Source organism: Micromys minutus (genome assembly GCF_963924665.1).
Source record: "Micromys minutus genome assembly, chromosome: 24".
Lineage (NCBI taxonomy): Eukaryota > Metazoa > Chordata > Mammalia > Rodentia > Muridae > Micromys > Micromys minutus.
This window is the reverse complement of record NC_137959.1, coordinates 45,246,615-45,258,643: the sequence shown is the minus strand read 5'-3', so window position 1 is coordinate 45,258,643 and position 12,029 is coordinate 45,246,615. Positions and strand designations below refer to the sequence as shown.

General features: G+C 51.1%; 1 protein-coding gene across 1 annotated transcript in view; it reads right to left on the bottom strand.

The window, feature by feature from the left end:
* SPIRE2 (spire type actin nucleation factor 2) overlaps positions 1-11,675 on the bottom strand; it is a gene marked incomplete at both ends in the record, with an annotated part of 37,027 nt that extends 25,352 nt beyond the window's left edge. Inside the window, one exon of the mRNA XM_080937155.1 lies at positions 11,405-11,675. Coding sequence (XP_080793281.1) covers positions 11,405-11,675 — 271 coding nt within the window. The remainder of the gene's footprint in view (positions 1-11,404) is intronic.
* Positions 11,676-12,029: the final 354 nt, after the last annotated feature.

The window sequence follows — 12,029 nt, the reverse complement described above, 5'->3', positions numbered from 1 at the left end:
TTGTAGCTGTGACTGGATTCAGGCACTGGAAAGCTGGAAGTTGAACAAGAATAGGGAGCTTGCTGGAAAAGTCACGCTGGGGGAAGGAAGGCGGGGCAGGCTGGTGGGCACTAGCTCTCTGAGCACACAGCCAGTCCTAGCCTTCAGCCCAAAGCAGCTTTCTGGCTGGAATTTTTAAAAAGACAACGTCTCATGTAGCCCAGGCTGACCCTGAAACTCAGCATGTAGCTGAGGAGAAACTTGAATTTCTGACCCTCTTGCTTCCATCTCTCCAGTACTGGGATTAGAGATATGAGCAAATGCATCCAGTCTGTGCTGGAGACTGAGCCCAGCGCCTCCTTTATGTGCCAGTGTCAATACTCTACCGACAGAGCTGCCATCCTAACCCGGAAGTAGAATATTTTCAGTGCGTTAATAGTTGTCTCTGCTAGGGTTTTTAATCCTGCAACAAAACACCATGATCAGAAGAAAAGTTGGGGAGGAAAGGGTTTATTCAGCTCACACTTCCACATTGCTGTTCATCACCAAAGGAGGTCAGGACTGGAACTCAAGCAGGTCAGGAAGCAGGAGCTGATGCAGAGGCCATGGAGGGATGTCACTTACTGGCTTGCTTCCCCTGGCTTGCTCAGCCTGCTTTCTTATAGAACCAGGTCTAGCAGCCCAGGAATGGCACCACCCACAATGGGCTGGGCCAGGCATGGCTCCACCCACAATGGGCTGGGCCAGGGATGGCTCCACCCACAGTGGGCTGGGCCATGGATGGCTCCACCCACAATGGGCTGGGCCCTCCCCCCTTAATCACTAGTTGAGAAAATGCCTTACAGCTGGATCTCATGGAGGCATTTCCTCAACTGAGGCTCCTTTCTCTGTGATAACTCCAGCTTGTGTCAAGTTGGCACAAAACCAGCCAGAACAATAGTCACTATGTTAACAAAAGATGTCCCAAAATTGTTTATAGATCTAATTATGCTTCAAGTTACAAAAGATTTGGGGAGTTCTGTTATTGCTGTTTTGAGACGGAATAGTATTGTGTAGCTCAAAGTCACCACAATCCTTCTGGCTTGGCTTCTTGAGTGCTGGGATTACAGGGATAACCACTACTGCAGGGGGCCTTGGGTTTAATGAGCAAGCTTTGGCCTTGTGAGTCTCTGAGACAACTGGGACCACACAGCCAGAGATAACAAGAAAGCTCTAAGTGTGCTATCACACCCCAGCTCCTAGATTTCTTCTCTACACACACGAACACTGAGCTCAGGCAGACTGAGAAATTCACTTGAAACCATGGGGACGATAAATAATGGAGCTGAGCCCACGAGTTCCCGCCATGTCTGAACTGCTGGGTCAGGACCGAGTCGGAAGCTGGACGCTTGGTTTCCTTCAGCATCGCTGCTGTTATGGGCGCGGATGCAGGGTGGTGCTCATTTACCCAAGCAGGGTATCCTCGCCCTGAGAACCGATGGCCGGCCACTCCAGAGTCTTCCTGGAAGCGAGCCTGTGCCATGGAAGTACGAGGGAAGATTTTATCTGGAGGACTGCCCAGCCCCTCCTCCTGTGGAAGGTGTATCTGCCACCAGTGGTGGGAGGCGGAGCTGCCTCTGGGGAGCCATCTGTCCCCCTCAAGTCAGGTTCTGACCAGTCCATGGGGCAAGTGATGACATCACTTCATCATCCAGGGGACAGAAATGGCACCTTCCTGCCTAACTCATGGTATCACCTCAGGGAAGCAGTGAGGTAACAGACACAGAGACGCTTCCGAGGGCGGGGATGCCAGATGGGTATGCAGTGCCAGCTGTGCAGAGCTCAGTACAACGGTAGGACCTCCTGACCCTAACCCCTCTGGTTAACTATCTACTGTATCTGATACAACCCCACCCCAACTCTGCTAAAGGGTACTTTATACATCTTAGGGGGGGGCCTCTTGTTACACATTCCCTGCCCCATGCCTGGGCTTCTGGGAGTATTTCGACAGTGAATGAAGGTTGGAAGGAGCAAAGCCTTTTTAAGATAAAAAGACTTCCTGCCCTGCATCTCAGGCACAGGGCAATGAGGATGTGACATATACCCTCCCTGGCGGACAGGAAACAGGCCACAGCCCTCAGAAGGCAGCCTGCCAAGTCTCTCTAAGCTATAAACTCTCTCACCTTCTGACTTGGCACTCCAGCTTTTAGAAGAGACCACTCAGTGCATCTAACCTACAGGAAAATCTTTAGTGTCCTCTAAAGATGGACACACAGGACACCTGTACCCAGGACATGAGGTGTCACTAAAAAGAACAAGATGGCCAGGTAAGATGTCAGATTAAGAGATTTACTTGAGCCAAGAGGTAGTGGTGCTCAGCTTTGATCCCAGCACTTAGGAGGCAGAGGTGAATTTTTGAGTTTGAGGCCAGCCTGGTCTATAGCGCACAAATTCCAGAACAGCCAGGACTACACAGAGAAACCCTGTCTCCTGTCTTGGAAAAGAAAGAAAGAAAGAAAGAAAGAAAGAAAGAAAGAAAGAAAGAAAGGAAGGAAGGAAGGAAGAAAGTAAGTGGAGGGGAGGGGAGGGGAGGGGAAGGGGAGGAAGAGGGGAGGAGGAGGGGAATGGAGGGGAGGGGAGGAGGAGAGGAGGGGAGGGGAGGGGAGGAGGTGTGGAGGAGGGGAGGGGAGGGGAGGAGGAGTGGAGGAGGAGGATGGGATGGGAGGGGAGGAGGAGGGGAGGGGAGGAGGAGGGGAAGGGGGGAGGAGGGGAGGGGAGGGGAGGGGAGGAGAGGAGGGGAGAGGAGAGGAGAGGAGAGGAGAGGAGAGGAGAGGAGAGGAGAAGAGAAGAAGAAATGTACCTGAAACTGGATATGGGAAGCTGAGGCAATAAGATTACGAGTTTAAGGTCAACCTTGGTAACAGAAAGACCGTTTCAAACAACCAAGAAGATGGCTTTTGTGTGCTGAGTTGATCCAAGGCCCCCATTCAGGGGGAAAAACAAAACAGAAAGCAAAGGCTGACTTAAGGAGGAAGTACACATGCCTGAGTGCTGGTGTGTGCAGGAAACCCTCGCATTCTTGGCAGCCTGTGAGGGGGAGGATGGGCATCCAGGCACACTGGCACAAGGACTCCTTCAAGGTCTTCCCTAAACTTTCTGAATTTCAGCACTGGCTGCTCCTACAGAGACGACGTTCTCCACACTCCGGACAGCCCATAACACTATATAACATTCTCCACTTCTGGAGGATTCAACACCCTTTCTACCTTCCATGGGCATCCGACATGCATGTGGTACACATACGTACGTTCAGGGAAGAGTCTCATACATGTGAAATAAAATCTAAAAGGAAGACTTCTGAGTTTCAAAATACGTTGATTTGCTAAACTCAAGAAATAAATTTGGAGGGGGCTGAAGAGATGGCTCAGAGGTTAAGACCAGTGTCTGAGTTCAATTCCCAGCAACCACATGGTGGCTCACAATCATCTGAAATGGGATCTGATGCCCTCTTCTGGTGTGTCTATCTGAAGACAGCTACTGTGTATTTATGTTTAATAAATAAATCTTTTAAAATAAATAAATAAATAAATTTGGGAAAGAGAAAATAAAGCACGTACATTTTCCCCAGGTCCAGCCGGGTGCAGCCTCCAGCCAAGAGACTGGAGTCAAAGGTCAGGTGACTGAACAGTACTAGTTCCCTCTCCGAGAAGTGCTATCACTTACCACAAAGGGCTTGTCAGGATTGGGTAGAAACACACCCAGTGACTGGCACTTGGTAAGTAAGCCACACATATAGGTGGGTGGCTTCCACGGTCATGAACTGTAAAACTGAGTTGTGACCCGGGTCAAGCAACAACCTTAGAAACTGGAGAAAGCTGGGAGGGAGAACCACCCACAGGAAGGCACACAGTCAGAGTCCCGTGATTGTTTAACAAACAGAATTCTGTGGGGCAAAGGGATACAGGTGTGTCTGCCCTGCTCTTCCACAGCTGGGCGGTGGCTGATCCAGGCCTGAGTGAGAACTTCTCTAAGCACACACCCACACACTCGATGCCCACACACCACTCCCAGGAAGTACCTTGCTACAGCAGGAACCCCGTCCACCAGTGGCAGATCTGGAGGTGACCCCTGTCAGCAACACACAAGGCTGAGGCCTGCCTTGCACCCCGAACCTTGAGCACTCAAGATTCTCTATCAATGGGTAAATCTGGGGAACTGGAGTCCGGAGGATAAATTAACAAAACAACGGACAGATCTGGCTTCTGTGCCCCCCTCCCCCGAGTACAGCCCCATATCCAACCTCTGACGGCACATCTGGGGACATTACCAAGACCCCACTGCTGGTCCCAGCAGGAAGACAGTGTACAGAGTTGAGAGAATTAGATTCTGCAAGATGTCTCAGCTCGTAAAAGTACCTCTTCTGCTTGAAGATCTGAAGACATGGGTTCCAGCCCCAAAAGAGAAAGGAAAGCTCTGAAAGTTATCCACATGTCATGGCATGTGTATGCTCATAGTCACAGATATGTCACACACACACACACATACACACACACACAGAGAGAGAGAGAGAGAGACAGAGACAGAGAGACAGAAAGACAGAGAAACAGAGAGGAGAGAGAGATATGGCTCAGTGGTTAGAGCACTGACTGCTCTTCCATAGGTCCTGAGTTCAATTCCCAGCAACCACATGGTGGCTCACAGCCATCTGTAATGGATCAGATGCCTTCTTCTGGTGAGTCTGAAGACAGCTACAGTGTACTCATATACATTAAATAAATAAACCTTAAAAAAAAAAGAAAAGAAACTGTGAAAATAGGTTAGAAAGATGCTATTCCCTGGGGTGGGACATTGATGCGGTGACTCAGTGGGTAAAGGTACTTTCCACCAAGCGAACAACCTGAGTTGAAGCCCTGGGGGTCTGTATTGTGGAAGGAGAGAACTGGTTCCTGCAAGTTGCCCTCTGATTTCCATATGTGCCATGGGGTCTGCACTCATACACACACACACACACACACACACACACAGACATTTAAATATTTTTATTTTATGTATATGAATGCTTTGCCTGCTCACCTCATGCATGCAGTGCCCGCAGAGGCCAGCAGAGGGCGTAAGATCCTTTGGCTCAGGTGTGGCCTTTAGCTGCTTTGTGATGTTGGGAACCAAACCCCAGTCCTCTGCCAGAGCAGCAAATTCTTTCAGCCCATCAACCATCTCTCCAGCCTCAAACTTTATTATTTTTTTCTTTCTACTTAAACTTCCCTGTTCAGCTTCTGGTCATTTATCTGTCCAAGCTTCTTCTTCCTTTGGGTTGGAGGGGTGGAGTCGTGAGGTGTTGGAGACAGGGTCTCACTAGGTAGCCATGGCTGTCCTGGAACTCACTGTGTAGACCAGCCTGGCCTCAAACTCACAGAGACCCACCTGCCTCTGTCTTCTGAGTGCTGGGATTAAAGGTGTGTGCCACCACCCCAGCCATGGAGGCATTTCTCAATCAAGGTTTCTCCTTCTCAGAGGACATCAGTTGTTGTGCCAAGTTGACGTATGTCAAGGTGACATAAAACTAGTCAAAACATGGTGGCAGGAATCAAGGCCTGGTATAACATGCCAACAAGAAAGCAGGTGATAAAACTACAATTTGGAACCAAGCTCTGGGCCGGCATAGAATACAGATTTCTGGGCCATGCAAAGGTCTCCACAGCCTCCACGGCAGAGATGTTGGCACAGAGCTGAGAGATGTATACACACATACATGAGAGATGTATTCACACATACATGAGAGATGTATACACACATACATGAGAGATGTATACCCACATACATGAGAGATGTATACACACATACATGAGAGATGTATACCCACATACATGAGAGATGTATACACACATACATGAGAGATGTATACACACGACATGAGAGATGTATACACACATACATGAGAGATGTATTTACACATACATGAGAGATATATTCACACATACATGAGAGATGTATACACACATGACACATGACAGTCATGTGCTTCATTATGTGGGGTTTTAATTTCATTTCCTGTTTTCTATTTTGTTCTGTTGAGACAAGATCTGAAATAGCTCAGGCTCGCTTTGAACTCACTGTGTAGTTGAGAAGATTCCCTCAACTCCTGACCTTCCTGCCTCTACCTCCTAAGAACATGCTAGCATGCCCAGCTGCATGCAAGGTTTTTTAATTGAAATAACTAGAGGCCGGGTTATAGCTCAGGGGCTTGCAGGGCATACAGAAGGCCTTGGGTTCCATCCCAAGCTGCACGTGGGCTCTAAGAAAATGCTAAACTCTAGCAAATGACATCCACGCTGAAACACATGGCAGGGCTGAGGCGGGCCGTGTCAACAATTTCCTCGAAATGGATCAAAAACAAAACGGGCGATGAGAGATTTTGATGGCAATACACTACCTTCATGTGTGAAAACATCACAGTGAGGGGCTGGAGAGATGGCTCAACCAGCAAGAGCACTGGCTGCTCTTCCAGAGGACCAGGGTTCAACTCCCAGCAACCACACAGAAGCTTAGAACTTAGGACTGTCTTTAACTCTAGGTCCGGGGGTCTGACACCCTCACAGGCACGCGATATCATCTGGACACACTGCAGCAGATGAAACAGCTAGCCTCAGGGAGATTATTCTGGATTTATGGCCTCTTAAGCTGGAAGTGAATATGCTGGTGTTGTTTTAAGCCAGCAGTTTAAGAGCGTATTTATGAAGTCATAGGAACCTCATATATTCTCTTGTAAGTTCTGCCCACTTTCTCCTCTGCCCCGGAATAAAGTAGGAGTCACTGGACTGAGAAGGCAGGGGCTGATCACCTCTTCCGGGCACTCTGGTCCTCAGCTGGCTTGTCTAACTAGCAGGGTGGCATTTCCGGGCAGCAAGGTCATCCCCCTTACCACTGCCTTACACAGAGGCCAACTTCCTCTGAGGAATCAGTTAATGGCCAGAGATACTTAAATGGTCTTTATGCCAGGACCAGAACTGCCAACATGAAGGGTGGAGAGGACCGTCACTGTGCCCACACCGTTGATACGACGGTGCTGGACAATGAAATGATCTTCTGTGGGCACCATGGCAGGGGCCTGGATGGGGTGGTGACAGATGATTGTGGGGGCAACCCAGCATGAATATGGCAGCAAGCCTGGGGCTGCACCCCTACCACAGGCTGAGCCATTCGAGCTACGCAGGGACCCCACGGGCTGCCTTAGACTCCAGGCTTTATCCTTCTAGATGCACTGTACAGAACAGGGAAATCAATAGGTGGGCTAGGGACCAGCATCCTGCCTTCATGTGTCTTTTAGTCTTCTGGGCAGCCAGCCTTGGGCGCGGGCACCTATCACACACAGGGAAAGTACACTGAGGAATTGTCTTCCTACAAGGCCTAATTCAGAGGCGAAACTAAATCAGAAGGGCTCACATAAACACATACCCAGCTCATACCCACACCCAGAGTGCTCATGAGGCATTATGCCAGAACCCCATAGCATTAAGACCCCACTCCCCACCCCACCCCCCAAAAAACCCACTTCTCCTTTGCTGAGGTCCCAGGGTTAGGCCACTGGCCATTGAGAAGTACACAGGGAGCCCTTTGAAGAACTGCATTCCTCAGGCTAACACCTGCATTTGTGCCAACGGCCCATTTGCATGGACCCTGGATACTGTATCCCCCACTGAATGTGGCCAAGGTACACAAGGGTGTGGCACATGGACACCTGCTGCTGAGCCTCAGGCCAGGGCTTCCCTTTGGTGGTGTGATCTAAGGCTACAGGCACACAAACATTAGCTCTGAGGCAGGTGTCATGCCATGCCCCTCTCCTTGACTTTGGGCAGCTGCCTCTCCTCTGAGATATTCCGTTTCTTCACATACAGAGTGGGGATCTCAACAGGGTGCCCTGGCCGAAAGAATAAGCCCAACACGGTTGTATATCTGCCTCACGAGCATCTCTGAAGCTGCTCCAATCCAACATGCACCTGTCCAAAGTAGCCTAAAGTTAGCCCACCATGACTTAGCTGAGTGACCTTAACACGGCATAGGATTTACAGCTCTGGGTGCCTTGCAGTCATGAGGTAAGCAACAAACACAGCTGTGACCAGGACGCAGGAAACATGAGCAGGAACCATATGGGAAGGACCTGGCTCAAAAAGCATGTTTCAACTACAAATATTCTGGCACTCAGAAGACTCGGGAGGAACAAATTCCCTCCTCCTAATGACTTTTGGGTCCCCTCACAATGACTGAGAGAGCACTGTCCTTGGATAGGGCCACAGGCAATACGAGATGGCTCCGTGGTTAAGAGCTCTGACTGCTCTTCCAGAGGTCCTGAGTTCAATCCCCAGCAACCACATGGTGGCTCACAACCACCTGTAATGGACCAGATGCCCTCTTCTGGTGTGTCTGAAGACAACTACAGGGTACTCACATACATGAAATAAATAAATCTTAAGAAGAAAAGCGAAAGCAACAGGCAGCCCCTGGTCACTAATAAAGCTCAAGAACTTCAACTCCAGGCATCCAGTGACATTTCTTAGTAGCCAAAGGTCTGCTTTAGCTTCTCTGTGACATGCAAGTGCTTAGTCTTTAGCATTGTCGGGCAAGAAGACAGAATATATAGCAGGTAGTAGCGGTGCACACCTTTAGTCCCAGCACTTGGGAGGCAGAGGCAGGCAGATCTCTGTGAGTTCAAGACCAGCCTAGTCTTGAAACACCAATATATATAATAAAGTGAGTCACTCTTTCCTCAACATAGTTTTAGTAACTGTACGTGTTAACTTGCTCACCCTCCACACTGGAGAAGGGGCTTTAGTGGTTAAAAGTGCCCATTGTTCTTCCAGAAGACCTGAGTCTAATTCTTAACACCCAAACCTCCTGTAACTCTGGATCCAGAAGGCATCTAATACTTCTGAATTCTGCAGACTCCTGCACTCAGGTATGTACACACCACACACACACACACACACCCCTAGGAGTGACTATCAAGAAGTCTTCCAATTTAAGATTAGGAGACTGCCAAACAAAATAGGTCATGTCTGAAATCTTAGTATTCAGGACACTAAGGTGAGAGGCTCTCTATCAGCTTAAAGCCCTCCTGAGATACATCACAAATTCAAGACCAGCATGGGCTACATGAGATGCTGTGTCAAAGAAACAAAACCAGGAGGCTGGGGAGATGGCTCAGTGGATAGGGCCTGTGCCGCACAAGCATGAAGAACTGAGTTTGGATCCACGGCACCTGTGTAAAAGCTAAGGTTAGCAACGGGGACCTATAGCCCTAGTGCTGGGGACTGGAGATAGTGGGGTACACCAAGCAGCTGCCAGTCAAGCCAAAATGGTGAACTTCAGGCTTAGTGTCTCCATATAAGGTAGAGACAGCCCTGCGTGGCTCAGAGGCTGACCTAACTGGGTGACAGCATCTAGGGCATCCAACATCCGACACACTCTACTGGCATCAGAAACAGCTACTTCAGGAGTGAACTACACTAATCCTATAGGGAGTTCACTAGTCCCTCAAGTCCAGAAAAAAAGCTGGGGTTGGCTATCGCTTTGTGAAGCTCAGGTAACTCCATTTTTCTTTATCCTTCAGGAACCAGAGAGTCCCTCAAGGTCCAATATCAGCCTGAACAACATAGCAAGATCTTGTCCTAAACCAGCCAACCCATCAAGCCCCAAAGCAAGTCATAACCCGCATTCGCTTTCATGGGGTACATTTACCAACAGACGCCAACGATAACACTGACTAGAAAAGTGAGGTTGGATCTCTGGGCGCCTCCACAGACAGGTTCCTCTCCCCAAAGGTCAACAGAGAGTGCTTTCTCTGAACTTTGACCCAGCAGGAAGTGCTACTGGTCTGAGAACACATACAACTCTGGGGAGGTGGAGAGCCAGGCTAGGAGTGTCCTTTTTGATGTTCAGGAGAAACCCAACAGGGAGCTCAGCTTGGTTTGTTCACAGTGCAGCCACTTACATCCAACCCTAACCCTCTGTCTTGATCATCAATCACATCCCGGCCAGAGCGAGCAGGCTGCCTGCAGCCCTGTGTTGCTCTGCAGCTGAGAGCCGGATCCTGGGTTATAGTCTCTATGGTAAGCAATGATGTGAAGCTGGGAATAGTCTTCTGAGGAGGCAGGAGCCTTCTTGACTATGCAGGCTGTGAGAGTTGATGGTGATGTACTTGTCCCTTCAGGCCAGCCGGGGAAGAGGGAGCCACACAGTTTATGCAAACCATTCTACTTTCTGAGCAAACCGGCCAAGGTTAGACCTCAGCCAACCTGGGTGCTTGTGTTTATTTCCCTGTGAAATACATCGGCGCTTTTGTGCAAAATTTAACAACTGGCAAGTGTCAGGCAGGGATGAGGAGAGAGGGAGGAAGCCTGGGAAAGCAGGGGTGGCTCCTGTGTGTGCACAATGGGTCTTCCTTGTTACAGAGGCGGCTGTCATCCGCTGCTTCTCTTCGGCCTCGCTTATCATTCCTAGTCCCCCGCAGATCCCCGCTTGAGAGAATTTCTGCAAGCCCACAGCCCTCGGGGTTGGAGAGAGGCCAGCCTTCACTCAGCAAACACACAGCCGGCCTTTGTGCTCCCAACAGGGTATCAACTTTTTAGGGTACTATTCACTGTATGCTCTATACTAGAACTACAGTTCTGGGGGGGGATAAAGGGGAACAGTAAACAGCTCGAACTCACCACTCCGGATAGACCTCAGTAATCTTTCAAAAGCTTAGCTGCTGGTCCTCACTGATGTTTATAGTTGTTTTTGTTTTTAAATCACAGACAATACACTCTTCTTGCACTTATAATTAAACTCAGGAAATTAGTATCAATCCAGTACAGACTCAGAACGAGGCACGGTACTCCTACTCTCCCTACTCCTAGAAAAAAGACATCTCTAAGTAACCTTAAGGTCTGCAGCGAGAATACCAGCTTCATGGGAACAGCAAGGACTCACACACAGGCCCTGCTAGAGCCAGGCCAGAGGACTGCAGACTCCCCCAACCCCATCTGGCTATAGGAGAGGCGTCCGTCCGGAGTCCGGGACTTTAAGGTAAAAGATACTCCGGCTTTTAACCAAAGCCCTTCTCCTCGGGGAAAGCGTCCCTGGGCGCGAGCAGCCAACCGGCCACTTCACATCAGGAGCAAAGGTCTGTAGGGTTATCCCAAACTCCGTGTGTGTGTGTGTGTGTGTGTGTGTGTGTGTGTGTGTGTGTGTGAGAGAGAGAGAGAGAGAGAGAGAGAGAGATAGTGGGGTTCTCCTAGGTCGAAAGAGAAGACAAGGAGTCCCAGATCCAGAGTGCAGGGTGGGGCCTTCCCGGTCCAGCAGAGCGCTATCAAGGCGCTGATGAGAGAAAGGTCGAGGCCCCGTCCCCTGGCACCCCGGTGCCCTGAGCGGCCGCCCGCCAGCCCGTCGCGCCGGCCACACCCCCACCCACTCCGCTGCGCCTCACCGGGCTCCAGCCGCGCGCCAACCGAGCCGTCCCTACGCAGGAGGATGTCTGCCGTGTCCCGGATGCGCCGCACGCCGCCCGGCTCGCCCCGCAGCCCGCGGCAGCCCTGGAAGCACACCGCCCAGGCCTGCTCCTCGTTGATGGGCTGCTCGTACACCTTCAGCACTTCCTCCAGGGACAGCTCCCACGGCTCGGGCCGCGCCGCGCCCCCCGCGCGTTCGGGAGCCGCTGCGCCGCCGCCGCCCGCCCGGGCCATGGCCGCCCATCATCGCCGCCCGCGCGCGCGGCGGGTCTCCATAACAGCGGGGCGACGCACCGCCGGGCGAGCGAGGGGGCGGGTCCCGCGCCGCCCGTGTGCTTTGTCATTCCGGCCCCGCCCCTCGCGGGCAGATGCAGGTGAGGGCGGGGGCTGCTGGAGGAGGAGGAGGCTGACGGTCGAGGAGGCGGGGCCGGGCGGGGAGGGAGGGGAAGACTGGTAGGGACCGGCGAGCTAGGGGGAGGGGTAGAGCTAGAGGGGGCAGCCGGAGAGGGAGGGTGCACAAGAACAGAGGACTAAGGAGGGTTGGGGGCTCAGAGAGGAAGGAAATCTGACTGAAGAGGGGTGGGGTTG